Below are 26,444 nucleotides of genomic sequence, written 5' to 3' on the forward strand. Positions count from 1 at the left end.
ATTGTTTTAAATCGTTTATTTGTACTTTCACTCAGAAAAGGAATGTGGATTTATTGGCATGAGCGACTTTAAGATGTTGCAATGAATCAATTGAGCAAATCACCTTAGTACATATCTCGTAAATCTCTCTCAGCTAATATGTGGAGATGTTTCAGTGTAAAATAAAGTTGGTATAAAGTTGTGAACTTTGAAGCTTCTTCTCTTGTCTGGTCAGATGCCCTCAGCTTGTTAGTGGACTTCTCATTGAACCGAAAGGCTTTGTGGGGATGCGCGAGACAAAGGGCTCCACTTTCCTTTGATGAGTCCATCAATTAGCATCACAAGGCGCGTTCACGTGTCCTACCAGCGCGCACGTCTCACGTTTGCACGTAATGACAAGACGGACACAAAGCGGAACACGCGGGGAGAGAAAGCGGCTACATTTTAACCAGATGCGCGCTAATAAATAACAAACCCAACGCCCCCCCCCCCCCCCCCCCCCCCCTCCCCCCCTCGCCGGCAGAGACCACGCATTTGCATCCTGAAGTGCCCCGCGCGCGGGGGTCCCGCGGGGCCGGAGCGTGTCCACATTACGCACGGGACAAAGAGGTTCCAATTGTTCCTCCGCGCGCATCGCTTCACTTGGTAACGTTTTGGACGGTATGTAAATTAGAGCAGCGCAGAGGCGGGTATATAACGACATAAACCCCCGGGAGCAGCCACCCCGACTCCAGCGTGCCAGCCTCGGCCCACAGCGCGCCGACATGCAGCCCCGCGCAGCCAAAGTCCCGCTGGGACACCGGACGCCTTTTTCTGTGGAGGACATCTTGGATCCCACAAGGTTTACGGGGACAAAAGTCTGCGCTGAGGATGCAACAGGTGAGGAACACACTCCCCACGGTCTGGGAATGGGCCTTTCACCCGTCCGTGGAGGATTCACCGAGCTGTACTTTCTTTCAGGAGCTTCTCCTCCTGGAGACGCGAACAGAAAGCAGCCGCCGCGGCCTCCGGAGGAGGCTCCGTGCCCGCCGGAGGGCAAGAGGCGGCGGGTGCGCACCGCCTTCACCGTGGAGCAGCTGCGGATCCTGGAGCGCAGCTTCCGGAGGAGCCACTACCTGTCGGTGCTGGAGCGGCACGCGGTGGCCTCGGCCCTGCGCCTCTCCGAGACCCAGGTCAAGATCTGGTTCCAGAACCGGCGCACCAAGTGGAAGAAGGAGCGCGGGAGGGAGGCGGAGGCGGAGGCGGAGGAGGAGGCGAAGGAGGAGCACGGCTTCCCGGCCTCCTTCCTCTCCTCTCTTCTGAGCCGCGCTCCGCTCTGCTGGCGGCCGCGCGCTCCGCTGCAGATGTTCGCGCCGCTGCCGCTCGCGCCTTTCCATCACTATAACGCACGATGAAGGCTGCGCGCGGGATGCGCGTCTCACCAGAACTATTTCAACATCCTCATGATGCAGCACAGCACCGACTTTATATGTTCTAATGTAATTATGCTATAATTTATTTTGATAAACATTTTTATTGAAACTCGTTGGTCCCTTGTTTCGTTTGTTAATGATGATTCTCAAATTCTAAAAATGTGCATTAATCTCTAATGTATATATCTCTTTGTATATATTACGTTGAGGTGTGTAATTGGGTGACAGCCTGTTTATTGATGAGGGTTCATCCTGCGGTCTGAACCACATAATGGTGATCCTTATATCTTATTATATATATATATATATATATAGTCACATCGCTGAATGTGTTTTACTTCCTGTTCCATCATCTCAGAGTCAAAGTGCTTTTTTCTGGAAGAAGCTTATTGGTTCCAGTGATTCAAAGAGATGCTTCCTGTCGGACTACAAACGTCCCAGCAGGGGGCGACTCCTGAGTTTATGGTCTTAATCTCACGCCTTCTGGCTTTAGGGCGGGGCTAACCGCTGATTGACAGCTCCCTATCACAGCGTTGGATTAGATGTCAGCATCAGATTTCAGTTATAAGAGTTGTTCAATAAATCTGCTCCTCTGATCGTCTTACTGCTCTCAGAATGTGTCCTTAAACACAACGTGTTTCTATGACACATCTCTCTCACACACACACACACACACACACACACACACACACACACACACACACACACACACACACATCTGCATGTCATTAGCACGCCCTCTGGTCCTCAGTTGGCTCTGATCTCCCAAACGTTCCTTAGTTAATTCTTCAGTTAATGTCGTCACATGTGTTTTATTTTACAGCTGTTACAAATGTTTTAGTTTACAACGTTTTTTAGAGATGACAAATGTTGTTATCAGAAGATCAGAGAGATACAAGAACAAGTGACTGAGAGACTGTTGTTAGACACACACACACACACACACACACACACACTCACACACACTCACACGCACACACGCACACGCACACGCACACACACGCACACACGCACACGCACACACGCACGCACGCACACACACACGCACACGCACGCACGCGCACGCACACACACGCACGCACGCACACACACACACACACACACACGCACACACACACACACACACACACACTCACACACACGCACACACACACGCACACACGCACGCACGCACACACACACGCACACGCACGCACGCACACACACTCACAAACGCACACACACACACACACGCACACACACACGCACACACACACACACACACGCACACACACACTCACACACACGCACACACACACGCACACACACACGCACACACACACGCACACACACACACGCACACACACACACACACGCACACACATACACACTCACAAGTTAAGGAATAAATACCATCCTAGTACAAATACAAAGTACTTTCACTTCAGCATGTGTACTTTCTACCGTTGTACTTTTACATGGTGTCCTTGTTGCGACTTACAAGACCTCAACCTCGACTTCTTCATGTGGGACAAAGGGTTACAGTAAGGACGCAGGACGCAGGAGGCAGGAGGCAGGAGGCAGGACGCAGGAGGCAGGAGGCAGGACGCAGGACGCAGGAGGCAGGAGGCAGGAGGCAGGACGCAGGACGCAGGAGGCTACGATCTCACTGTGACCCAGAAACATCAGCAGGAGATGAAACACGCTGTGTTTCCTCTCATCCAGATCACAAGGTCTTTCTTTAAGCTTCGTTCTCTTTCCTCCCTCGTAGGAATGTCACATGTGGCAGACGCTCCGCCCCTCTGCTCATGATGGGTGAGGGGAAAAGGGGGTGAAGGGCCAAGGGAGGGATGTGACGGAGGAGGAGGAGGAGGAGGTTTGTTGCTCTGCTGCTGGAGAAAATCGTCTCCAGACAGACACTCCTCTGCAGCCCGACCAGGAGGCTTTAAATCCACCACAAGGCGCCTCCCTCCCCTCCTCCCCCCCCTCTCCCCCTCTCTGACTCGCCTCCAGGGGAGGAGGAAGCTCTCCAGACCTCGGCGAGCTGATCCTCCTGCTCTCTGCAGAAACACAACCCCCTTCATATCTCCTGAGGATCATTTGAGGAGCTCCGCGGGAAGCAGAGGTCCCGAGTGCTTTTTGTCTTCTTCTCTACCCGGCCTGTCCTGCGTCTTCTACCCGGAGGAATGAGGCTCGGGCTGCTGGTCGTCTGGGCGGGTTTGACCCTGAGCTGCTGCGCTCTGGTCGGCGCCGGAGGCGGCGATGAGGACGCAGAGGAGGAGAACGGCCTCTCCGGAGGTCGGGCTCACCTGAGGGAAGCCCGGGGACTCGCGGAGCCCACGGCGAAGCCGGGGGAGGAGGGCGGCGTGCGAGGGTTGGACGAGGGAGAGGAGAGGAAGAAACCAAAGAAGAAGAAGACGCCTGAGGAAGTAGAGGCAGGTAAGACGGAGCCCAGGCGTTGATGATGTTTGACCTTCTCCTGGCCTCCAGGCCGCTGATACACGGACCAGAAAGGCTGCAATCAATCTTCTGAGAGCAGCAAAAACCAGCCGGAGCTCCACAGATCCTCCATGTGCTCACAGGAACCCTCCCAGTAGGGGGGCTGGAGGGGCTGGAGGGGCTGGAGGGGCTGGAGGGGCTGGACGGGGCTGGAGGGGCTGGAGGGGCTGGGAGGGGGGCTGTTTTGCTGAAAGTATCTCAGTGACTCAGAGATGACGGGGCAGAAACTTGCAGTTGGTGGTTTGGCATTTTGTTAGCAGCCTCACGAGCTTCTGAACCTCGATCACAACGAAAGAACTGAAAGTGTAAAAAGTCAAAAGTGTAAAAAGTCAAAGAGTTTCCACTGCGATCTTTCCAGCACGAAGGATTTACGAGTTCTGAAGTTTAACCGTTTCTCCTGCGATGGTTCTTTGATAATATTTATTGTAAACCTAAATAAGTATTTTCTGAACATCACTCGCTTGTTTCCTGTGAAGAAAAGAAAGACTTTTGTAGCACAAAAACCGGTTGTAAAATATGATACAAATGGTTTTATGAGGACACGTTGAAGTATTTATATATTTATTTTGAATCTTACTTTCCTGCGGGATGGAAACGTGTTTCTGAACAGATGTGCAGTTTTTACAGTAAATCCTTTGGCCTAGAAGCTGTTTGTGTGAAGCAGACCTTGATGTGTGGACACTGGACGGGACCAGCAGGGAGGGGTCAGCGGGGGTCAGCGGGGGTCAGCGGGGGTCAGCGGGGGTCAGCGAGGGGCTGTTGTTGAAACACGTCTAGCAGAAGAAGACGAGGCGCCTTCTGGTGTCCCTCCTCTCTGTAATGTCCCCTGTGGTCCAAGCAGAAGCCTGTAATCGGTCCCCCATCAGCACTGAGCCACGTCCGTCCCTCCCACAGTCCAGGACACGTCTCATTTATAACGTCCTGAGCACGAAAGTGTGTTTCCAGGGTTCTTTGTGAGAGAGAACCGCTCACAGAACCTGCTTTAGATGACAGTTCATCACGGACCCTTCGAGGTTCTGGTTGGGATCTTCAGTGTAACGGAATTGAGTCACGGTGTCATTTTCAGAAGGCTCCTCACGTGTGTTGCTGAGGGCCCCTGTTTCATGCTTCATGCTAAGCTAACTTTGCATTAAGAGCTCGGACACGAGTCCATCTTCTCTTATTCTGAGAAGGAAAACAAACGCGCAGAGACGGGTTTGCGTGGTGAAGCGGGTTTCGCAGCGAGGACACAAGCCGACTCGCATCAGGCGCTTATGTAACCGTGTGACTGGGAAAGGGAGGACTGGTGAGATCATTAGACTTCCTTGTTTGGTCCCGGACCAAAGCGAGCCGGTGGAGCAGCTCCTCCTGCCTGCGTGAAGCTTCACACAAGCCTCAGTGTTTAAAGACGCACGCGGGCTTCAAGTAACCCGCCGCTGTCCCCGTCTGACCCCCGAAGCCAGAGCCAGGAAGGCCGCGGAGAAGGAGGCCAAGGCGAAGAGGCAGAAGTCACCGAAGCCCACCAAGAGGCCCAAAGCCCCGAAGCCCACCAAGAAGCCCAAAGCCCCGAAGGCCACCAAGAAGCCCAAGACGCCCAGAGCCACCAAGAAGCCAAGGGCGGCGACCACGAGGCAGCCGGACGCGGGGGGAAGCCCCGCCCCCGCCGAGGAGGAGGAGGAGCTGGGCCGCGTCACGCGTGAGTATCACCGAGGGAGCGCAGAGGAAACCGACTATCAATGATTAAATCAATGATCAGTAAGTGTTTGAGTTGATCCCCAGCGGCTCCAGCCGCGACCCCGACGGACGCCGGGTGGGAGGAGCCAGTGGAGCCGGACCTGGGTGAGACTTCAGAGGCCCTTTAACGGACACATTAAAAACCTTCACAGGGGAGTGAATGATAAATATAAACGTATATAAATCAATTAACCACTAAAGATATCCAAGAATTTGTTTTATAAATAATGAACAGATTATTATTGATTAAGAGTTAATGTTTTCTCTCTATGCTGACGATGTTGTACTGTTATAACCACGTTGTAACACAGTATCGCGTGTGTTCCTCACAGATTTGTCGCGTGGTCGATATCCTGACAAACACGCTGCGACCGCCGAGGTCACCGTGTTCATACCAGGTGCGCCGCATCAGCAGGACGTTGTGTTTTTTCTGACCTTTAACCTCTGACGGTGGAATAAATAAGTGCGTAATCAGCTATTTGCTTGTTTCTCAGAGGAAACCACCTCCAGTCCGTACGTGGTCCCCTGGTACGAAGAGTACGACTACGCCGACCGTACGTCCAGCGTCAGCACAACGTCCCATCAATACGCTCATCGATACTTAGCGGTCGCTGCAACGAGATGAACCTTGACCGATGCTTCTCTCCACAGTGGCATCGAAGAAACAGGAGGAGGAGGAGGAGAGAGCGCGGAAGGAAAAGGCAGAAAAAGGTCCTTTACTTTACATTTTGTGGATATCGTGAGAATGAATCCGCCTCTTTAAATTGTCCCAAAATGCTTCGTTTAAAACCACAGCGAGAAGCTGTTTGAGGAGAACATGGAGGCAGGAGGAGCAGCTCCTCCCTCAGAGCCCAGCTGAGGATCTCCTGAGGAACTGAAAACATTTAATAAAGTCTCACATGAAGAAAAGACCACGAAATGGACCAAAGCATCTGGAAGGAGAGCGAGGAATGCACGGGTTCATGGGTGGAGGTTCATGGGTGGAGGTTCATGGGTGGAGGTTCATGGGAGGAGGTTCATGGCAGGAGGTTCATGGGTGGTGCAGGGCATCACCAATAGTAATGAACCTCCGTTCATGGGTGGAGGTTCATGGGTGGAGGTTCATGGGTGGAGGTTCATGGGAGGAGGTTCATGGGTGGTGCAGGGCATCACCAATAGTAATGAACCTCCGTTCATGGGTGGAGGTTCATGGGAGGAGGTTCATGGCAGGAGGTTCATGGGTGGTGCAGGGCATCACCAATAGTAATGAACCTCCGTTCATGGGTGGAGGTTCATGGGTGGAGGTGCACAGCAGGAGGCTCGTGGGTGGAGGAACATGTGGAAGTGTTTTGGTTCTGACACGTGTTGTTTTCTCGTCACGGAGAGAAGCTGCGCGGCTGAAGAAGGAGTGGGAGGAGGAAGAGGAGGAGCGCCTGAAGAAGATCTCACTCCCTGTTGAGCAGAAGAGTAAGTTCTCCCTTTATACTTCTCAAGCTGCAGACACTAGTGTACTCAAATACACATCTCAGAGGTACATGCAGTACTTCTCTTCCTGTTGGTGTCCCCCCGTCAGAGTGTCCCCCTCTGGGCCTGGAGTCCCACCGGGTGGAGGACGACCAGCTGCTGGCCTCGTCCCAGGCTCAGCACGGCGTTGGCGCCCACCGAGGCCGCCTCAACATGCAGGTTAGAGCCCGGCGGCGCGTCTGTTGGTGGGTTGTGATGCTAACTGAGCGTGAGAAAAGCTAACGTTGGCGCGCAGGGCTCCGGCGACCACGACAACCTGCACGGCGGCGCCTGGTGCGCCGAGCCCGAGGAGAGGGAGCACTGGTTCCAGGTCGACGCCCGGCGGGAGGTGGAGTTCACCGGGGTCATCACGCAGGGACGCAACTCCAAGCAGCTGTGAGTGGAAGGTCCACCAACGGGGGCGAAAATAGACCATGAATGAAGTTTTAAAAAGCAGGAAGATATTCTTCATACTTTAGTGTTGAACGTTTAGAGTTTCCACAATTATCTTCAAGGTCAAAAACGCGATATTGGAGGCAACAACGAGCTGAAAACAAAGGTCGATTTTTAAAGCCTTGATGTTGTTCTGGAGACTATTTAACATGGCGGAGGGGGGGTCAAGTAGCTTAAGGGGAACGTGTTAACACGTTAACCATCTGGTAAGCATGTAAAACACGCTCTCTCGGCTCAGTACAAATCACTGCATCCCTTTTCCTCCACAGGGAGGACTTCGTGTCCTCCTACTTCGTGGCCTTCAGCAACGACAGCCGCGACTGGAAGACCCTTCACGACGGCTACGCCGAGTGGGTGAGCGGCCAAGTACACATGGTACACGTGGTACACATGGTACACATGGTACACGTGGTGTCGGAGAAGGCGCTCGCGCTGCTGACGGACACGTCTCCGCTGTCCTCTCCGTCCTCTCCTGCAGTTGTTCTACGGGAACGTGGACAGGGACACGCCGGTGCTGGGCCAGTTCTCGCCGCCCGTGGTGGCGCGCTACATCCGCATCCTGCCGCAGAGCTGGAACGGCAGCTTGTGCCTCCGAGCCGAAGTCCTGGCCTGCCAGCTCCCAAGTCAGTGTATTCAGACGGCTTCCTCCCCCCTCACAGGAGAAGCTCGTCCTCCGCCTCCAAACGGCCGGGTTCCACCTGTCGCTCCAGTCTACCTGCTACTTAAGAACATTTTAGGGCAAAATGAGCTTCAATTTGACCAGCTGCAATATTTCAATATCTTATATGAATGCATTAGATTAATAACAATATAATCCAATGATATCGCTGATATTATCTGAAATGGACCATTTTGAATAATAAGAACTTTTATTTCAGTACGTGTTGAAGTTTTGAAAGCAGGACTTGGAGGTAGAATCAGTACTCAAACAGAGTCGCTTCTTTCAGGCAGCTACCGCAGTGAGAATGACGTGAACTCATCCGACGACCTCGACTTCCGACATCACAACTACAAGGAGATGAGACAGGTCTGTTTTCTGTTCCTGTCAATCAGCGTGAAGCCCCGCCCTAAAGCACCCACTGCCTTATGGTCGATTAAACTCATGTTTACACTGTTTACTGAGGGAAGTAGATTCGTTTTCTCATAGACGTCTATGGGAGCAGAGGAGTCGCCCCCTGCTGGTCACCAGAGAGAATGCAGCTGTAACACATGAGGAACGGCGGCCTGCCTCCTGATTCTGACTGATGAAACTCTAACGGCATCATGAATGTCTCTTCTCTTCCAGATGATGAAGGTGATAAACGAAGAGTGTCCCAACATCACCAGGATCTACAACATCGGCAAGAGCTCTCAGGGCCTGAAGATGTACGCCATGGAGATCTCTGACAACCCCGGGGAGCACGAGACAGGTACGAGACCACCGAGACCAAAGGACACAACGAGACCTTTAAGCAGCCTAACGTCTGACAACCCCCCCCGTCACCACCAGGTGAGCCGGAGTTCCGGTACACGGCCGGTCTCCACGGCAACGAGGCGCTGGGTCGCGAGCTCCTCCTCCTGCTGATGCAGTTCCTGTGCAAGGAGTACAAAGACGACAACCCCAGGGTGCGCCGCCTGGTGGACGGCGTGAGGATACACCTGGTGCCCTCGCTCAACCCCGACGCCTACGAGCTGGCCCACGAGATGGTGCGAGTGTAGCAAAGTAGTGTTGAGGAGACAAAAGGCCGAATGTCCTGTGAACTATCATATATATATATATATATTCTCCAGGGCTCAGAGATGGGGAACTGGGCTCTGGGCCACTGGACCGCGGAGGGTTACGACATCTTCCAAAACTTCCCGGACCTCAACAGCATCCTGTGGGGAGCCGAGGACAGAGGCTGGGTCCCTCGCATCGTCCCCAATCATCACATCCCACTGCCGGAAAACTCCCTCAACGGCTCCGTGAGTTGCTTTTCAAAGCTGTTCTCCCTGAAACAATCGGCAAAGCTACGGTTATTATATTATGACTAACTAACCATCATTCTTTCACTACCGTCAGATTTGTATCATTCTGACAGTCTTTGAACACACCACGGGTGATGAACATCTCAATCACGTAAAGCTCGTTTAATCTGTGTCTCATTTGAAATTTTGCCACAAAGACAATTTGCTTGAACCAAATTCTGTTAAAAACATCCAATTCTGAGTGAAATTATGAAGATTTGATGATTGATGCACCTGAGACCAACCGTCATGTGACAATAAATCAGAAGAACCCTGAGTGAACCTCAAGCTGCTGAACACGTATACAAAGCGCTTAATATGTGCAGCGCACGGAGCCTTTGTTTATTTTGATCCAATATTGGCAAAAGAAAAAGTTGTGCATCAGTAGTTGTAACGCCGCGCTCGCGATCTACGCGACTTCTCTCTGCTCCTCGTTTCTCAGCTCGCCATGGAGACCAAATCCATCATCTCCTGGATGCAGCGAACCCCGTTTGTTCTGGGGGCCAATTTGCAAGGAGGAGAGAAGCTGGTGGCGTATCCTTTCGACATGCAGCGCCCATCGATCTCTGTAAGTCTTCACCCTCTTTAGACGGACGATCCCCTCGGCCGGCCGCTAACCCCCGACATGCGCTTTACTCTGACCAAAGTCGGCCGACAGGCGGCGCTGGAGAGGCAACGGCGAGATGAGCGAGGAGACGTGGGCCCGCATCCAGCGGCAGAACGACGGCTCCCTGCGGGAGACGCCGGACGACGCCATGTTCCGATGGCTCGCCATGTCGTACGCCCACAGCCACCTGACCATGACGGAGACCTACCGGGGCTCATGCCACGGGGACGACATCACCGGGGGCCAGGGCATCACCAACCGGGCCAGCTGGGCCCCCGTGGTGGGCAGTAAGTCTGAGGGTGGCGTGGTAGCTCCGGGGGCCCGTGGCTGAGCTCCTCCTCTTCCTCATCATGCTCCTCCTCCTCCTCTCCCGCAGGTATGAACGACTTCAGCTACCTGCACACCGACTGCTTCGAGCTCTCCGTCTTCCTGGGCTGCGACAAGTTTCCCCACGAGAGCGAGCTGGCGCTTGAGTGGGAGAACAACCGCGAGTCTCTGCTGTCCTTCATCGAACAAGTGAGAAGTGGAATCAAAGTAAAAAAGGTCCCTGTTCTCCATGTGGTGGAGAAGGGAGGTGGTGCTCTGGGTAACGTTGGTTAAACTCAAAGAGACAACCTCCGGTTCCTTAAAGTAAACACAGAGCTCCACGTGTTAAAGCTGCATTCCCTCTAGTGACCAGCAGGGGGCGACTCCTCTGCTCCCATAGACGTCTATGAGGAAATGACTCTTCTTCTCTGTAGTGACCAGCAGGGGGCGACTCCTCTGCTCCCATAGACGTCTATGAGGAAATGACTCTTCTTCTCTGTAGTGACCAGCAGGGGGCGACTCCTCTGCTCCCATAGACGTCTATGAGGAAATGACTCTACTTCTCTGTAGTGACCAGCAGGGGGCGACTCCTCTGCTCCCATAGACGTCTATGAGGAAATGACTCTACTTCTCTGTAGTGACCAGCAGGGGGCGACTCCTCTGCTCCCATAGACGTCTATGAGGAAATGACTCTACTTCTCTGTAGTGACCAGCAGGGGGCGACTCCTCTGCTCCCATAGACGTCTATGAGGAAATGACTCTACTTCTCTGTAGTGACCAGCAGGGGGCGACTCCTCTGCTCCCATAGACGTCTATGAGGAAATGACTCTACTTCTCTGTAGTGACCAGCAGGGGGCGACTCCTCTGCTCCCATAGACGTCTATGAGGAAATGACTCTTCTTCTCTGTAGTGACCAGCAGGGGGCGACTCCTCTGCTCCCATAGACGTCTATGAGGAAATGACTCTACTTCTCTGTAGTGACCAGCAGGGGGCGACTCCTCTGCTCCCATAGACGTCTATGAGGAAATGACTCTACTTCTCTGTAGTGACCAGCAGGGGGCGACTCCTCTGCTCCCATAGACGTCTATGAGGAAATGACTCTACTTCTCTCTTGATTTATTCCCTCAGTAAACATTGTAAACATGAGTTTATGGTCTCAGTCTCTAGTTTCAAGTCGTCTTCAGCACAGCGTGATGTTCATTTAGTGAATGTACCTGTGCAGGTAAATCGAGGGATAAAAGGTGTGGTGAGAGACATGGAGGGAAACCCGCTGCCCAACGCCACCATATCTGTGGAGGGAATACGGCACGACGTCAGAACCGGTACGTCGGGCATTCTTTGTGTTCTACAGGACAATGATGACTTGTTTTGGTGAAGAACTCTTCTCCCTGAACCCACTTCAGCCGCGGGCGGCGACTACTGGCGTCTGCTGAACCCCGGCGAGTTCAGGGTCACCGCCAAGGCAGACGGCCACACCCCTCAGACCCGGCTGTGCATGGTGGGCTACGACTCCGGCGCCACGTCCTGCAGCTTCACCCTGGCCAAGTCCAACTGGAACCGCATCAAGCAGATCATGGCGCTGCACGGCCAGAGGCCCATCCGCCTGGTGCCCAAGGTCAGCGCGCCCAAGGCGACCACGCCGGCCGCCAGCCCGCCGGCGCCGACCCTCGACAGCCACTCGGCAGCGCAGAAGGCGGAGCGCCTCCGGAGGCTCCGCGTCCTTCGTCTGCGGCGTCTGCGGCAGCAGAGGCTGAGAGCCGGTTTCACCGCCGCTCCTGCCACAACAACAACAACCACCACCACCACCACAACCACAACAACAATGGCCCCCTCCACCACGCCCGAGGCCGCGGGGACCACCTCCTGGTACGACTCCTGGTTCCCGGTGGACAGCTGGATGACGGAGAACCCGTTCGACAGCGTCGGCTTCGACGCGGCGCCCACGCAGGATTACCCCTTCGAGTACACCATCGACTGATGGCTCCTCCCCCTCAGCTGCATCACCAGACGTCCTGCTCCTCCGTCTGACGTCCACCAGGAGCCAAAAAGCTGCTTCTATCAGCGTGTCGCATTTACATATTATGTACATGCATGTAGTGTGTATGTTTATGTGGGTCCAGGGGCGTGAAAACTCCACACATATTAGTTCGTATGTAGAAGCTTCCTTCATGGTGCTCTTCTTCTGAACATGGACCCTTTCTACAGCTTCACCAGCTAGAAGGTATTTGTATTACATCCACCCCACTAGGTCCTTTATTATCTGTGGCTTTTCAAACATAAATATCCATGCATGTAGATGCACATTTACATCGTGTGCTAGAACCTGAACTCCAGAAACACGTCACAGGTTCTACTCTGAGCAGCACTCACTCACCAGAAGAACTCATTAGAAGATGAACTGCAAATTTGGAATTAAAGCGCAATGTGAGCGTTTAGAGTCCAGTTCAGAGGGAAATTAAAGCGACTTAAAAGTCAACGTCCATTAGAGAAATGTTCCTTCGGGAAGTCTTCACAGATCTGGATGGAAACCTTCTGCTGAGCAGAGACGGCGTTCTGTCAAGACACACGTCATGTGATTCGCTCCTTCGGTTTATCTCTCTGATTCCTAACGGCTTCACGGTGCGATTGCTGGTCTCAGTTAAACTGAATGCATTTTATTAAAAGTGTTTTTCTAAAAAGACCCGTGTCCGTGTTTTACTTGGTTACATAATCTACCTGAGCTTCATGTGTTGAGGCTGCATTCTCTCCATTGGCCACAAGGGGGCGACTCTGTGAAGTAATCATGGCCCCAAAGCAACACCAACAAGTAAGAAGAAATCACTTTATTTTAACAACATCCTCAATGTTTCCACAACACATTCATCAGAAATAAGAACAGATACTGAACTCCTCGCGTCCGTCAAATCCTCACGAGTCCTCCTGGCGAAGGCTTCGGCGCTCGCCGGTTTCCGTGGCTACGACCGGCTGCTCCTCGCCCCGCTGTACTGGAAGCTCTTCAGAGGGTTCTTCCCACCGAGGTTCTTCTACAGGAGGAGCGATCAAACCACCGTTACCACTAAAGCAATGATGGTGGAGGCTAAAAGGTTCAGAAGGTTCCACACACACTTTTCTAGCAGATGTTTGGTTTATAGAAACATCTGTGAGCTGATGTGCCGTGTGAGCTTAGTCATCTTATTTTTAACATCTGAGAACAGTCAGACGAGTTGGAGCTGCTGTTTCACGTCGTACGTCCACCCAGACTCGTTCTTCTCACCTTGAAGCTGCTCCTCACGACTCCGGCCGGCTTCGATCGGAGCGCCGTCTTCCTCCTCCTGCGGGCGGACAGCGGGTTCACGCAGCCCTTCAGCGTCTCAGGAACTGGAGGACATCGGGGAAGAGGACGGGTTAACGTCTCTACGAGGACTCCGGTACACACATGAGGTACTTTGTACTTCTACGACATAGTACTTATGAAGGTACCTGACATTCTACTCTGCAAACTAAAAGCATTTAAAAGGTCAATGTAGACGATTCTGCTTGAGGTACTTGGTGTCCTACCGAGGTACTCGGGGACGTTCCTCAGGTGGGGTTTGATGACGGCAGGGTGGAGGTCTTTGTCGTGTCGGAGCAGCTGAAGGTCTCTGGGGTTGTCCTCGAAATACGTCTGAGAAGACACCGACACGCCTCGTTACAGAGCGACGTCCACACACCTCCTCCTCAGTCATCCACCTCCTCACTCCATCCACACACCTCCTCCTCAGTCATCCTCCTCCTCCTCCTCCATCCACACTCGTCATCCTCACCACTCCATCCACACACATCCTCCTTCATCCACACTCCTCCTTCACCACCTCCCCATCCACACACCTCCTCCTACTCCATCCACACACCATCATCATCATCCTCCTCCATCCACACACCATCATCATCATCCTCCTCCATCCACACACCATTATCATCATCATCATCCTCCTCCATCCACACACCATCATCATCATCCTCCTCCATCATCATTCTCCTCCATCCACACACCTCCTCCTCCTCCTCCACCTCCTCCATCCTCATCCACCACCTCCCCCTCCACTCACCTTGAGTTTCTCCGAGTTGAGGAGCTCCTGCTTGATCTCCTTCAGCCGGGCCTCCCTCACCGCCTGCTTCGTCACGGAGCGCATGGCGTCCTGCACACAAGGCGGTTCATCAACAAAAGCCGTCATGTGATCGACGTCATGTGAGCGCCGTCATGTGAGCGCCGTCATGTGAGCGCCGTCATGTGAGCGCCGTCATGTGAGCGCCGTCATGTGAGCGCAGTCATGTGAGCGCAGTCATGTGAGCGCCGTCATGTGAGCGACGTCATGTGAGCGACGTCATGTGAGCGACGTCATGTGAGCGCGGCACAGAAGAAACGATGATGATGATGATGTCACTCACCCTGCACCTGTACCTGAAGCCTTCGATCTCCTCCATCCTGAACGTGTACGGTTTGAGAACAGAGTCGGCATTATCTAGAGACGACACACACCAGGATCTTACTGCAGCTGCTCGGATGACGCGGTGCCTTGCTCATGAGCAGCGCGCCAGTTGCTACAGACTCTTAAACACCTAAACACTTGTTTTAGTTTGTTTTACCTCCCGCCAGCGCCTCCTCCACCTCGGCCAGCAGCGCCAGCTCGGTGTGGGAGACCAGGGACAGCGCCGTGCCGGGGTGGTCCGCCCTCGCCGTCCTGACCAAAAACATACAAAAACACCATCAGCGTCTGGTGAATAACGCAGCGCGGCGGAGCGAACGGAAGGAGGACCCACCTCCCCACCCGGTGGATGTACGACTCCACCGTCAAGGGGAAATCAAAGTTGAGGACGTTGGCGACGTTTTGGAAGTCGACCCCTCTGGAGACCCCGAACTCTTTGTCCTTTGACCTTTGAAGACATCGATGACACGTCAAAGATTAAAAGGCCCTACTGTCGATCATCTTATCCGGTGTCAGTCTTCATAAGGGCACCAGACTCCAGTGAGAAACGCACTCGTTTTACTCCGTCAGTGAGTCAGTGAGTGTTGATGTGTGACATGTGACTTATATAAACAGCTACTGCCGTTTTCCGAGAGGTAAAATCTCTGTTTTTGTGAATGGAGTCTGGTGCCTTTGAAGGGATCAAACATTACAGCTTCCTGACATCTAGGTAACAGGATACAAATATTCTACACAACGTTCACTCAAACCTCTGAAGGGAACCATCTAAACCACTTCCAGAGTCTCCCTCCACTCACTTTCCTGCTCTCTCCGAGCTCCTCTTCTTCTTCCCTTTGCCGGCCGGCGGCGCGGCGGCCGGGTTCGCCAGACTCTGCTCGTCTGTGGCGATGATGTAGTCGTAGAAGCCCTGGTTGAACTGCGTGATGATGTGACACCTGCAGCAGGAGAAGATTGATTGACAACCGGCGCTGCGCGTTCGCAGAGGAGCGGCGAAACCCACGAGCCGATGGCCTCACCTGGACTGGACGGGCAGCTCCGAGTTCAGCACGCAGGCGGGAATACCAAACTGCTCCATGAAGAGTTTGAGTCTGTAGCTCCGGTCCACCGTGCCCACGAAGACCAGCGTCTTCCCCTGGACCAGACGCAGCTTCAGCAGCGTGTAGACCAGCAGGAACTTGTCCTCCTCCTCACACTTGATGCTGTACTGCTGCAGCTGGCTGCTGTCGGGGAGCTGAGAGCCCTGGAGCTTCAGGACCACCTGAGGGGGACACGCAGAGACGGCGTGAGGCAGCGGCCTCCTCTGAAGAGACGGTGGGAGCGGGACGCCGGCATTACGGGGTTGTGCAGCAGCAGCTCCTTCAGGGCCTGAACGTCCTCGGTGAAGGTCGCCGACATCAGGAACGACTGGTAGATCTTCGGCAAGTGGCTGTTTGACACCAAGAACACACAAAGGCTTCGTTTTAGTAGCCAAATACAGGCTGTGTTCCCTCTAGTGACCAGCAGGGGGCGACTCCTCTGCTCCCATAGACGTCTATGAGGAAATGACTCTACTTCTCTGTAGTGACCAGCAGGGGGCGACTCCTCTGCTCCCATAGACGTCTATGAGGAAATGACTCTACTTCTCTGTAGTGACCAGCAGGGGGCGACTCCTCTGCTCCCATAGACGTCTATGAGGAAATGACTCTACTTCTCTGTAGTGACCAGCAGGGGGCGACTCCTCTGCTCCCATAGACGTCTATGAGGAAATGACTCTACTTCTCTGTAGTGACCAGCAGGGGGCGACTCCTCTGCTCCCATAGACGTCTATGAGGAAATGACTCTACTTCTCTCTGGATTTGTTCCCTCAGTAAACATTGTAAACGTGAGTTTATGATCTCCGTCTCACCACAACAAGCTCTTCAGGTCGGCCTCGAAGCCGAAGGAGAAGAGCAGGTCGGCCTCGTCGACCACCAGCATCTCCAGGGACGAATGGAGCACCAGGTTCTGCGCGGCGAGGTGGGCGAGCACGCGGGACGGCGTCCCCACGACCACGTCGGGCTTCTCCATTAAGAGGGGCCTGTTCACAGCAGCGTCAATGTGTGTACGTGTGTCGATGACACACACACACACACACACACACACACACACACACACAATCCACCCCCCGACCCGCGGGACTGACCTCTGAGCGGACAGGTCCGTTTTTCCGGTGACGTCGGCCACTCGGACGTCCCTGGAGCAGAAGGCCGCCAGCTGCCGGATCATGGCCTGGACCTGCTGACCCAGCTCTTTGGTGGGAACCAGGATCAGGGCTCGCACGTCCTGCTCGCGGACGCTCTGAAGACAACGCACCGACCCAAAGAACGAACGAGTGAGCGGACCGGAGGAGGAGGAAGCAGCGCCGGGTGACACCAGCTTGTCCCCTCACCTGTTTGGAGGCCAGGATGCGCTGGATGACCGGGACGGCGTAGGCGGCGGTCTTCCCCGATCCGGTGCGAGCTCGAGCCAGCAGGTCTTTCCCCTCCAGCGCCAAAGGGATGGCCTTCTCCTGGATGAGGGTCGGCTGGGACCAGCCCAGGTCTGCAACCGCCTGAGGGGCGACAACGAGAGGAGATCCGGCACCTCTTCAGCCAAACGGCCGCTTTACCGATATCATCAGAGACACATCAGTACTTTTACTCCGCGTAGATTTAGCTGATACTTTAGAAAGGTTTTGTTAAACAAATAAATCGTATTTGAGTGTTTTCATAATTTACCTGGAGCCGACACATAAAATAATAAAAGCATCACACGTTTCTATCGGAAACCAACGTTTCAAATGTCACGCGGAGAAAGATATAAACTCCTTTATACACTTTAAGAACCGTGTTATGTATTTTTAAAGGTATTTCTAACGTGCGTGTTCACGTCTGTGTTGGTCGACGACGCACGAGACGATCGCGTCTCCGGATTCACGTCGCGTTTGCGAGACTTTTCTTGGGTTTAAACCGTTCGGCCGCGCGTCGAACGACCCGTTGTTAAGCTGCTGTCGGGCGGCTCGTTACCTTTAGAAGCCGGTCGTCTAAGCCCATCTCATGGAACTGAAGCCTTTCTGCAGCCATCTCCGCGACTCTCTCCGCGCACACGTGCGTCGCAGGGATATGACGTCACGTGGCCTTCAAGTCCCTCCTCCGGAGCTCCGCCCCTACGAGCCACTTACTCGTTCTAAGATAAAAGAAAATAACATTTCTCATTTTTCCCTTTTTTTCCAACCAAAAAATCAATTGATTGTTGGTGAAAATAATCATTTGATGAATTCATACTGAAAATAATCATTAACTAATAATTCAAAATGAGCTCCACCTCAACCAACTACAACAGTAAAATCCTAGTTTTAAGACAACTGTAGTCATAATAACCAAATGATTAAATATATAACAGTCACGTTCTGAACACAGACTACAATTTTACCAATTGCACCAACATTCACTGTAGGACCCACGATCAACGCAGGATTATCTTCACAGTGTGGAGATGTACGAGTTCTTCCTCCTCCACCTGAACGCACCTCACGGCGAGAGTGTTTTTCTTTCCCCGCATTCCGCCGGCAGGTGGCGTCGCACTGGCGCCTCATTAACAATTAAGCGTAACAAAAAGAAACACGTTTCAGCGGATTTGAAACCACAACAACACCAGTAACAACACACCGTATCTGCGCACGCACGCGCACACGCGCACGCACACGCACGCGGCTTTCACCCCGGATCCGTGGGGGTCACGTGCGTCTGGAGGAGGACTTGTTGAGAAGATGTCTGCTGGAGGAGGCTGAGGAGGAGGCTCTCCTCTCCCCACCCAGCCGGCAGCGCGCATCGGCGAGGCAACATGGCCGCGGAGCAGCTCCCCCCGCAGCGCGGAGACGCGCGACCGGCCTGCGGTAAATAACAACAAACCTCCGGTAAATAACAACAAAACCTCCGGTAAATAGCAACAAAACCTCCGGTAAATAGGAACCATCCTCCGGTAAAAAAAATAACAAAACCTCCGGTAAATAAGAACAAAATCTCCGGTTAATAAGAGCAAACCTCCGGTAAATAGGAATAAGGCGCACGGGGGAACCGGGCTTTATTTAGTAGTTTGGGTCACGCGGAGACGCTGCTGAGGATCATAACAATGAAGCCACAGGTTCACGTTCCGTCATCACATTATAATAATATTCCCTCATTCGGTTTAATTCTCGTTAGTATTTATTGCTTAACGTGTAATGAAATGCCCCCCCCCCCCTCCTCAGATTAAATGGCCTTCATGTCCCGGTTCTCCCGGTCCCGGAGCAGCTCCCGGTCTCCGAACCGAAAGGAGTCCGAGCGCGTGTCCGTGACGGTGTCGGAGCTGGAGCGGCTCCTGTGCACCGGCAAGACCGCCTGCAACCACGCGGACCAGGTGTGGCCGCGGCTCTACATCGGAGACCAGTGAGTAGTACACCTGTTACTGCAGTACAAGTACAGCAGTGCTGCACAAGTACTCCTCCGGGTCAGAAACGCTCGTGGGATCAAAAGTGAAAGTGCACATTGTGCAGGATGTAATATTGTGTTACAATGTGGCGTTGCAGCTGCAGATGGAGCTCTTTTAATTATGTTTAATAAGGTAAAAACAGCATAATGTGGATTGTCGTCGTTTAACCCCCCCCCCCCCCCCCCCACCCTGCAGAGACGTGGCGTCGGACCGCCGTGAGTTGGCCAAGCTGGGCATCACGCACATCCTGAACTGCGCACACAGCAAGTGGCGCGGCGGCGCCGAGTTCTACGCCGACATGCGCGTGACCTACCACGGCATCGAGGCCCACGACTCGCCCTCCTTCGACATGAGCGTCAACTTCTACCCCGCCGCCGACTTCATCCACCGGGCGCTGGCGGCCGGAGGTCGGTCTGAATAAGGCTCTGTTTCAGCCATTCAAAGGGTTCTCAAACCAAGCGCCTCCCTTTTAGCTCCGAGTTTGGTCTCCTCCTCGTGAGACGGACGCAGGAGCGTAGAGTTTAATCAGATAGCCGATGAAATGGAACCACGAAGCTCCGTAAAGCCGAGCAGAGCTTTAAATCCATCACATGCTCCCGTGGTTGTTTTCTGACGGAAGTCAAAGATAATAATGTCGAGAAGAAGAGCGCTCCATGAAGCTCCCGCAGGAGGCTGACGGTGTGTTCCGTGTGCAGGGACGGTGCTGGTCCACTGCGCGGTGGGGGTGAGCCGCTCCGCCACGCTGGTTCTGGCCTACCTGATGATCCGACAGAACCTGACGCTGGTGGAGGCCATCAAGACCGTGAAGGACCACCGGGGCGTCATCCCAAACCGGGGCTTCCTGCGCCAGCTCAGCGGCCTGGACAGCATCCTGAGGGACAGCCGGAAGGCGTCGCCCCCGAGCTAAATTTCTATCTTTTTAAAGACGTTTTTATTTAATTGTACCTTGTAGTTTGTGTTTGAGTCGTAATCCACAGTAACGTCCTTCTTCTACGAGACCACGAGAATCTTTTTGACCCAAACTTCGGACCATTCCACGTGGACCCGGTGCTCCACTGAACCAGCAGAGAAGAACCAAGCAGAACAGGACCTTGGGTAGCTACGCCTCGGCAGGGACCCGCACACCGAGTCTCCTCGGGGGGGGGGGTCTCTCCTTGTTTCAGGAAACTGGAGGTCTTCAAACGAGAGGGGTTTCCGGCGCCCCCCGTGGACTAAAGGGGTAGTGTGTCCTCCCACCAGGGCCCCCTTTAGAGAACCTCTCATTCTCCCGGTCTGCCTCTCAGTCCTGGTTCTGGTTCCCCCGGGTCCTCATCAATGAGTTAAGGTGATTTACAGCGTACAGCATCCAATAAAAGACCAAATAGGAGGTTGCCATGGAGACAACAGCACTGCCACTGGCCCCCGTCGTGCTGCCAGTCCTCTTCAGGTCTCCTACCGGACCGCTCGGGCGGGGGCTCAGCTTTCCTCTGTGGTCCAAACCCTCCCTCAGAAATAAGTGATTCTCTGTAGCCCCCAATTACAGTACTAAGCCTCTGCAGGTCTTCCCTCGACTCACCTTTGTACATTCAGCAAGTGTCATTAAGAGCCCAGAACCACCACCGAGGCCCCGGTCTGAAACCAGCACAGCTACGTGTCACAGATTATTGTTACAAATGATTGTGTTACAGATAATTGTGTTACAAATGATTGTGTCACAGATTATTGTGTTACAGATAATTGTGTTACAAATGATTGTGTTATTGTCGTGTTTGTACAGTGTTCAATGTGTCGTTTCAATTTGTAGTGGGACGATCTGAAATTTGTCCCGGCGGAGAAGAGGGTCCATTTGGACGGAGTTGACATCACAGGTGGAGGAATTTAACGTTCACTGGTTTGACCTCTGGTCCTCGTGTGACGCTCACACATTCCGGTGCTTTTTAACCACGTCCAGCGGCGCAAAACATGTAACTATGAGAAGCCGATTGGTGGATTCCTACTTTGAGGGGAAGTGAACATTTAGGACCTTCTCGCCGAGTCAGCAGAGGAGATCGATGTCGCTCCGAGGCGATTAGCTTAGCTTAGCACAAAGGCTGGAGGCAGATGATGTCATCATAGGGACCTCCAATCTTTTGGTTTGAGATTCAAGCTTTTAAAAGCGAATCTCAGTCGGACTCGTCGTGGTATCAACGGTCTCATCCGACCCGACAACATGCACATTCCAAGTAATCTCAAACCGCTCTGCGACAAGTGACTGTTGAATTGGTCGGTTTATTCGCATCATAAGTTCTCGAGGGGCCTCGTCAGGCCGCCATCGCATGCAAGGCGGTTCCATGAGACGCGGTCGTTCTTGGCGTCGTGAAGGCACGAAGCTCCGTTAGTCCGGCAGAACCTGCAGCGCCAACAAGCAGGAAACGCTGTCGCCCCGTTGGTGCACTTTGGATCTGTGGTTCTGTGTCGCTATTCTTTGAGATGAACATGTTTTTTCCTGCTGATGCCTTAACCTGTGTGTGTTCTGCACGTGAAACAATAAAGATGCATGTCAGCGGTTGTGCGTTTGATTCAATTCTGGTTGCGGCAAGAAACAAACTTCATTTAAAAACAACGGACACACAGAAACTCTCAAGTTGATTTATTTAGCTCATCGGCATCATTGTATTCGGAGGGTTTGGTACAACGTGCGGCGGGTTGTTGCGACTATAGCTGCCCGCAGTCGGCGATGAGGACTTTGCTCTTGGGGGTGCCGCTCTGGGAGGCCTGAGCCTCCATCTCCTTCACCACGTCGAGGCCCTCCACCACCTTGCCGAACACCACGTGCTTCCCGTCCAGCCTGCGAGAGAGAAGGGGAGACGTGAGCGGCGCCTTTGACCCGGGGGGGAGGAGGACGCGGCGCCGGGGTCCCGGGGGGGGGTGGCTCACCAGGCGGTCTTCACCGTGCAGATGAAGAACTGGGACCCGTTGGTGTTGCTCCCAGAGTTGGCCATGGACAGAATGCCGGGTCCGGTGTGCTTCAGCTGGAAGTTCTCGTCGGCGAACTTCTCCCCGTAGATGGACTTTCCCCCGGTTCCGTTCTGCTTGGTGAAGTCACCGCCCTGAAAAAAGGAGACGCGTCAGCTCAGAAGCCCTTCAGACGGGGTGTAAAGTGAAGGAGACGGGCGTCACCTGGCACATGAAGTCCTTGAGGATCCGGTGGAACGGGCAGCCCTTGTAGCCGAAGCCCTTCTCGTGAGTGCACAACGCACGGAAGTTCTCTGCAAGCATCACACGTTTGACAAAGGGAAGAGGTTACGGGTCGGAGCTCGGTACTCGAGGAGGAGGTGCGCAGATCACGTGACGCTCCGCCGTGAGTCACCCTCGTGCGGCTCCTCCTGGAGGAGCCGCGTGATGGCGGTTTGACTCTTCGACAATAATTGCGTATTTCGCCCAGCAGGGGAGGGATTCCTCCGCCTCGCTTCCTGCTGCGCACCAGCCCGCGCGGCCCTGCACCGCATCGCGCGCGCTCACCTGGCTCTGCAACTGGTTATTCAGGCCCCCCGCACCTCCACCCTCCTCCACCACCACCACCTCCACCCCACCCCCCAGGGCCTCGCCCCACAGCCCGACGGGCTCCTCAGGTGAGCACGGTCGGCCAATCAAAGAGCCCCCGCGGCTTCCCGCGCACGTACCTGCGGTCTTCGGGACGACGTCGGCGAAGAGCTGCAGGAGGAGGGTGGGGGTGGGTGGGTGGGGGCACGCGGAGGGTTCAGCGCGTCGCGCGCGTGGAGGGTGAAGCGCGGTCGAAAGCGAGGGAAAAGAGACGGAACCGTCAGACACGCAGTGACGTCACGTGAGGAAGTGCGCAGTCGGGCGGGTTCCTTACCTCCATGACAATCCGGCCGGCGGGCTTCCCGCCGATGGTGATGTCGAAGAAGACTTTGGGGTTCCCCATGCTGGCAGACGCGCTCGCGCTTCGGTTCTGATGGCGACGGGAGACAAAACGCACCTGAAAGAACAACGCCTCGGAGGACCGCTGCGCTCCGGCTTTATACGGCCCGTGACGTCAGAGGCTCGCTGCAGCCAATCGCGAACAGGCCTTTCTTCCAGGGCTTCAACGACGCACCAATGGGGGCGAAGGTGGGCGGGTTTAGCGGGAAGCGCCGTCGGCTGGGCAGGACGCGCGCGGGGCGGGGCGGGGCGGGGCGGGGCGGGCGGGGCGGGGCTAGCCGCGACAGAAAATGGGGGCCGAGTCGTGTACCGACGTGTTAGAACCTCGGCCGGCAAATACTTCAAAGACGCGTTCATTGCAGATGTTTGTGTTTGATGTCGATTCGCATCCTTCGCTTCACTGGATACGAACGTGTTAAAGGTGGCGCGCACCAGATGTGGAGCCTCCACCGCCTCTCAGCGGGCTGTCACCGTGGCAACGGCGCTGAAAAGCAGAGGTTGGGGGGCAGAAACTTTTTACTTCCGCTGCGTCCATAAGACGTCTGCACTGACGTGATCAACAGGACTCACAGTAAGAACGTAGAACAAACACATCAGAAGTCTTTGACTGGAAAGATAACAGGAAAAAAGAACGTTTTATACACTTGATATTATAGAGATTGTGTCTTGTGTCTTTTGCTGTAATATAAAAGTGATGCCTGTAAGAACCTCTAGTGGTCAAAGGTGTCAACTGTATATATATTTAGGTTGCAACACATATATATTGTTATCAGAGGATTTTAACTGGTTTTCTTCTGACTGGCATCAATCAAATTATTTTGTCATTGTTTTATAAAAAATAAAATAAAATAATTAGTAGTAAAAATCAAACAAATTAAGCTTTCAAGTACTTTTATTTACCCCATTAACATCGTTTTATCCAGAAACGTGGTCCTCAAAGAATGGCTCACGTGTCTAATGAAGGGGACAATGATGGAGACACACGGGTGTCGGGACGTGGCTAATGAAGGGGACGACGTTGGAGACACACGGGTGTCGGGACGTGTCTAATAAAGGGGACAATGATGGAGACACACGGATGTCGGGACGTGGCTAATGAAGGGGACGATGCTGGAGACACACGGGTGTCGGGACGTGGCTAATGAAGGGGACGATGCTGGAGACACACGGGTGTCGGGACGTGGCTAATGAAGGGGACGATGCTGGAGACACACGGGTGTCGGGACGTGTCTAATGAAGGGGACGATGCTGGAGACACACGGGTGTTGGGACGTGGCTAATAAAGGGGACGATGCTGGAGACACACGGGTGTCGGGACGTGGCTAATAAAGGGGACGATGCTGGAGACACACGGGTGTCGGGACGTGGCTAATAAAGGGGACGATGCTGGGTGTCGGGACGTGTCTAATGAAGGGGACGATGCTGGAGACACACGGGTGTCGGGACGTGTATAATGAAGGGGACAATGATGGAGACACACGGGTGTCGGAACGTGTCTAATGAAGGGGACGATGCTGGGTGTCGGGACGTGGCTAAAAAAGGGGACGATGCTGGAGACACCACATGTCAGGACGCAGCTAATAAAGGGGACGTGCGGACTCCGTCGCGCTACTTGAGCTCGCCGCAGTCGGCGATGACGACCTTGGCCTTCGGGGTGCCGCTCTTCGTGCCCTGCTTCTCCATCGCCTTGACCACGTCTGCGCCGTCCACCACGTTGCCGAACACCACGTGCTTCTTGTCGAGCCTGCGGAGAGAAAGGAAGAAGAGGAGGAGCACAGGAGTCTTCCTGGCTCTGGTTGTGGTCCCTCACCAGTCCGTCTTGTCGGTGCAGATGAAGAACTGGGAGCCGTTGGTGTTGGGCCCGGCGTTGGCCATGGACAGCGTCCCCGGGCCCTCGTGCTTCAGCTGGAAGTTCTCGTCTGCGAACTTCTCGCCGTAGATGGACTTGCCGCCGGTTCCGTTGTGGTTGGTGAAGTCGCCGCCCTGAAACGAGAGGAAGAAAAGTTCACAGCAATCACAAAGGAGTGCGAAGCTCTGTGAGGCTCCTCCCCCTCGCTGGTCCTCACCTGGCACATGAACTTGGGGATGAGCCGGTGGAACGTGGAGCCTCTGTAGCCGAATCCTTTCTCCCCGGTGCACAAGGCACGGAAGTTTTCTGTGAAATGAACGTCACTTCATGACATTTAAGTCTCTTTGTGGCTGTTACAACACTATTATAACGCTTTACATGTATTTATAGTAGTTTGTGTCTCTTTCGGGTTACATGTATTTGTAGTATTTTGTGTCTTTGTGGTGGTTTCATAACCGTTTACATGTATTTGTAGTAGTTTGTGTCTCTTTCGGTTTACATGTATTTGTAGTAGTTTGTGTCTCTTTCGGTTTACATGTATTTGTAGTAGTTTGTGTCTCTTTCGGTTTACATGTATTTGTAGTAGTTTGTGTCTCTTTCGGTTTACATGTATTTGTAGTAGTTTGTGTCTTTGTGGTTGTTTCATAAGCGTTTACATGTATTTGTAGTAGTTTGTGTCTTTGTGGTTGGGGGGGTCCAACATACCTGCAGTCTTTGGGACGACGTCGGCCCGGAGCTGTGAAACAGTTCTTTCAGTTTCTTTCAACAGTTTACAGAGATTTAGAGAAATAAGTAATGATTAAAAACTGTAATCAGGATGTGACTCATTAATCAAACAACATGCAGATAAAAGAGCACGCGGGCGTTTCATCCGCGCAAAGTCCGCCAGAGGCCTTTTTAAACACATTGACATATTAAATATTTATAGATGTGACGTCACCTCCATTACGATCCTCCCCGCGTTGCCTCCATCGATCGTGATGTCAAAGAAAACTCTGGGGTTCCCCATGTTCGTGCACGCGTGCGCGTCTGTGCGGTTTGTGATGGGGACGCGCGCGCGCTCCATCTCTTTATCCCGGTGGTCTGACCGCCCCGGTGACGTGGGGGCCGCCGGTAGCCAATCGCGGGTGCGGACTGATCCGCGAGGTGGCGGCACGGACCAACGGGCGCGTGGGGATGCGAGTGACGTCATGAGATGGCAAAATAAAAGGGTAAATAATAACAGTGAGAATCAAACCCACCCGGAAGTGTTAGGTGCAGTTTTAATTTTTTTTTTTTATCTCATGTGGATGCTTTCAACTATATGACATCATTTCATGTGCATTATTTAGTCAATAAACCTTCTACTACTTGTTCAATATCATTGA

General features: G+C 53.5%; 6 protein-coding genes across 19 annotated transcripts; 3 read left to right on the forward strand and 3 right to left on the reverse strand.

Annotated features, from left to right (window-relative positions):
• The first annotated feature begins 602 nt into the window (after positions 1–602).
• pnx (posterior neuron-specific homeobox) lies at positions 603–1,500 on the forward strand. Its single transcript, XM_040197520.2, has 2 exons — positions 603–858; positions 940–1,500. Exons 1-2 carry the CDS (start codon positions 744–746, stop codon positions 1,371–1,373), a joined length of 549 nt encoding a protein of 182 aa, XP_040053454.2. The 5' UTR covers positions 603–743; the 3' UTR covers positions 1,374–1,500.
• A 1,711-nt stretch (positions 1,501–3,211) lies between these two features.
• On the forward strand, positions 3,212–13,094 carry aebp1a (AE binding protein 1a). 10 transcript variants are annotated; one of them, XM_078088659.1, is made up of 20 exons: positions 3,212–3,809; positions 5,308–5,544; positions 5,628–5,687; positions 5,915–5,980; positions 6,077–6,136; positions 6,234–6,293; positions 6,951–7,028; positions 7,135–7,244; positions 7,321–7,460; positions 7,787–7,871; positions 7,996–8,140; positions 8,465–8,544; positions 8,803–8,926; positions 9,007–9,203; positions 9,288–9,461; positions 9,946–10,071; positions 10,151–10,397; positions 10,487–10,626; positions 11,639–11,738; positions 11,820–13,094. In XM_078088659.1, the coding sequence occupies exons 1-20, from the start codon at positions 3,557–3,559 to the stop codon at positions 12,392–12,394; spliced, it is 3,057 nt and encodes a 1,018-aa protein (XP_077944785.1). In that variant the 5' UTR covers positions 3,212–3,556; the 3' UTR covers positions 12,395–13,094. The 10 variants fall into 10 exon arrangements, with proteins under 10 accessions (XP_077944785.1, XP_077944786.1, XP_077944787.1 ...); XM_078088660.1 differs by having other exon boundaries at positions 3,228–3,809; positions 5,637–5,687; XM_078088664.1 differs by lacking the exons at positions 3,212–3,809; positions 5,308–5,544; positions 5,628–5,687; ... (1 more) ...; positions 6,077–6,136; positions 6,234–6,293 and adding exons at positions 6,383–6,610; positions 6,668–6,709 and having other exon boundaries at positions 6,767–7,028.
• A 129-nt stretch (positions 13,095–13,223) lies between these two features.
• Positions 13,224–18,918, reverse strand: ddx56 (DEAD (Asp-Glu-Ala-Asp) box helicase 56). Of its 3 annotated transcripts, none has more exons than XM_078088687.1 (15): positions 18,291–18,918; positions 17,885–18,044; positions 17,269–17,430; positions 17,023–17,177; positions 16,747–16,917; positions 16,197–16,287; positions 15,878–16,119; positions 15,659–15,796; positions 15,196–15,309; positions 15,022–15,116; positions 14,824–14,897; positions 14,484–14,573; positions 13,954–14,059; positions 13,670–13,773; positions 13,224–13,439 (listed from the first exon to the last, which is right to left on the reverse strand). In XM_078088687.1, the coding sequence occupies exons 2-15, from the start codon at positions 17,939–17,941 to the stop codon at positions 13,371–13,373; spliced, it is 1,668 nt and encodes a 555-aa protein (XP_077944813.1). In that variant the 5' UTR covers positions 17,942–18,044; positions 18,291–18,918; the 3' UTR covers positions 13,224–13,370. The 3 variants fall into 3 exon arrangements, with proteins under 3 accessions (XP_077944813.1, XP_077944812.1, XP_077944814.1); XM_078088686.1 differs by having other exon boundaries at positions 18,304–18,748; XM_078088688.1 differs by having other exon boundaries at positions 18,388–18,688.
• Positions 18,429–21,854, forward strand: dusp26 (dual specificity phosphatase 26). Of its 3 annotated transcripts, none has more exons than XM_078088712.1 (4): positions 18,429–18,774; positions 19,108–19,285; positions 19,524–19,735; positions 20,024–21,854. In XM_078088712.1, exons 2-4 carry the CDS (start codon positions 19,113–19,115, stop codon positions 20,233–20,235), a joined length of 597 nt encoding a protein of 198 aa, XP_077944838.1. In that variant the 5' UTR covers positions 18,429–18,774; positions 19,108–19,112; the 3' UTR covers positions 20,236–21,854. The 3 variants fall into 3 exon arrangements, with proteins under 3 accessions (XP_077944838.1, XP_077944839.1, XP_077944840.1); XM_078088713.1 differs by having other exon boundaries at positions 18,451–18,753; XM_078088714.1 differs by having other exon boundaries at positions 18,656–18,796.
• A 67-nt stretch (positions 21,855–21,921) lies between these two features.
• LOC120831776 (peptidyl-prolyl cis-trans isomerase 7-like) lies at positions 21,922–23,979 on the reverse strand. Its single transcript, XM_078088725.1, has 5 exons — positions 23,164–23,979; positions 22,970–23,000; positions 22,467–22,555; positions 22,224–22,396; positions 21,922–22,134 (listed from the first exon to the last, which is right to left on the reverse strand). Exons 1-5 carry the CDS (start codon positions 23,230–23,232, stop codon positions 22,002–22,004), a joined length of 495 nt encoding a protein of 164 aa, XP_077944851.1. The 5' UTR covers positions 23,233–23,979; the 3' UTR covers positions 21,922–22,001.
• Positions 23,980–24,102: 123 nt separating this feature from the next.
• Positions 24,103–26,178, reverse strand: LOC120831764 (peptidyl-prolyl cis-trans isomerase). Its single transcript, XM_040197512.2, has 5 exons — positions 26,018–26,178; positions 25,783–25,813; positions 25,295–25,383; positions 25,039–25,211; positions 24,103–24,972 (listed from the first exon to the last, which is right to left on the reverse strand). The coding sequence occupies exons 1-5, from the start codon at positions 26,141–26,143 to the stop codon at positions 24,837–24,839; spliced, it is 555 nt and encodes a 184-aa protein (XP_040053446.2). The 5' UTR covers positions 26,144–26,178; the 3' UTR covers positions 24,103–24,836.
• Between the last annotated feature and the right edge of the window lie 266 nt (positions 26,179–26,444).

The sequence above is a fragment of the Gasterosteus aculeatus genome, chromosome 14 (genome assembly GCF_964276395.1).
Source record: "Gasterosteus aculeatus chromosome 14, fGasAcu3.hap1.1, whole genome shotgun sequence".
Lineage (NCBI taxonomy): Eukaryota > Metazoa > Chordata > Actinopteri > Perciformes > Gasterosteidae > Gasterosteus > Gasterosteus aculeatus.

What these genes read in the sequence shown, in the direction of transcription:
- pnx (XM_040197520.2), top strand. Translation starts at nt 744, where the DNA reads ATGCAGCCCCGCGCAGCCAAAGTCCCGCTGGGACACCGGACGCCTTTT. An exon ending in CTGCGCTGAGGATGCAACAG is followed by an intron (nt 859 to 939) that starts GTGAGGAACACA and finishes ACTTTCTTTCAG; the next exon opens with GAGCTTCTCCTCCTGGAGAC.
- aebp1a (XM_078088659.1), top strand. Translation starts at nt 3,557, where the DNA reads ATGAGGCTCGGGCTGCTGGTCGTCTGGGCGGGTTTGACCCTGAGCTGC. An exon ending in GGTCACCGTGTTCATACCAG is followed by an intron (nt 5,981 to 6,076) that starts GTGCGCCGCATC and finishes CTTGTTTCTCAG; the next exon opens with AGGAAACCACCTCCAGTCCG. An exon ending in AAAACTCCCTCAACGGCTCC is followed by an intron (nt 9,462 to 9,945) that starts GTGAGTTGCTTT and finishes CTCGTTTCTCAG; the next exon opens with CTCGCCATGGAGACCAAATC.
- ddx56 (XM_078088687.1), bottom strand. Translation starts at nt 17,941, where the DNA reads ATGGCTGCAGAAAGGCTTCAGTTCCATGAGATGGGCTTAGACGACCGG. An exon ending in GAACGTCCCCGAGTACCTCG is followed by an intron (nt 13,774 to 13,953) that starts GTAGGACACCAA and finishes GATGTCCTCCAG; the next exon opens with TTCCTGAGACGCTGAAGGGC. An exon ending in TCGTGAGGAGCAGCTTCAAG is followed by an intron (nt 13,440 to 13,669) that starts GTGAGAAGAACG and finishes CTCCTCCTGTAG; the next exon opens with AAGAACCTCGGTGGGAAGAA.
- dusp26 (XM_078088712.1), top strand. Translation starts at nt 19,113, where the DNA reads ATGGCCTTCATGTCCCGGTTCTCCCGGTCCCGGAGCAGCTCCCGGTCT. An exon ending in CGGCTCTACATCGGAGACCA is followed by an intron (nt 19,286 to 19,523) that starts GTGAGTAGTACA and finishes CCCACCCTGCAG; the next exon opens with AGACGTGGCGTCGGACCGCC. An exon ending in CCGGGCGCTGGCGGCCGGAG is followed by an intron (nt 19,736 to 20,023) that starts GTCGGTCTGAAT and finishes TTCCGTGTGCAG; the next exon opens with GGACGGTGCTGGTCCACTGC.
- LOC120831776 (XM_078088725.1), bottom strand. Translation starts at nt 23,232, where the DNA reads ATGGGGAACCCCAAAGTCTTCTTCGACATCACCATCGGCGGGAAGCCC. An exon ending in TCAAGGACTTCATGTGCCAG is followed by an intron (nt 22,397 to 22,466) that starts GTGACGCCCGTC and finishes TCCTTTTTTCAG; the next exon opens with GGCGGTGACTTCACCAAGCA. An exon ending in TGCACGGTGAAGACCGCCTG is followed by an intron (nt 22,135 to 22,223) that starts GTGAGCCACCCC and finishes TCTCTCTCGCAG; the next exon opens with GCTGGACGGGAAGCACGTGG.
- LOC120831764 (XM_040197512.2), bottom strand. Translation starts at nt 26,143, where the DNA reads ATGGAGCGCGCGCGCGTCCCCATCACAAACCGCACAGACGCGCACGCG. An exon ending in CGGGGAGGATCGTAATGGAG is followed by an intron (nt 25,814 to 26,017) that starts GTGACGTCACAT and finishes ACTGTTTCACAG; the next exon opens with CTCCGGGCCGACGTCGTCCC. An exon ending in TGCACCGACAAGACGGACTG is followed by an intron (nt 24,973 to 25,038) that starts GTGAGGGACCAC and finishes TTCTCTCCGCAG; the next exon opens with GCTCGACAAGAAGCACGTGG.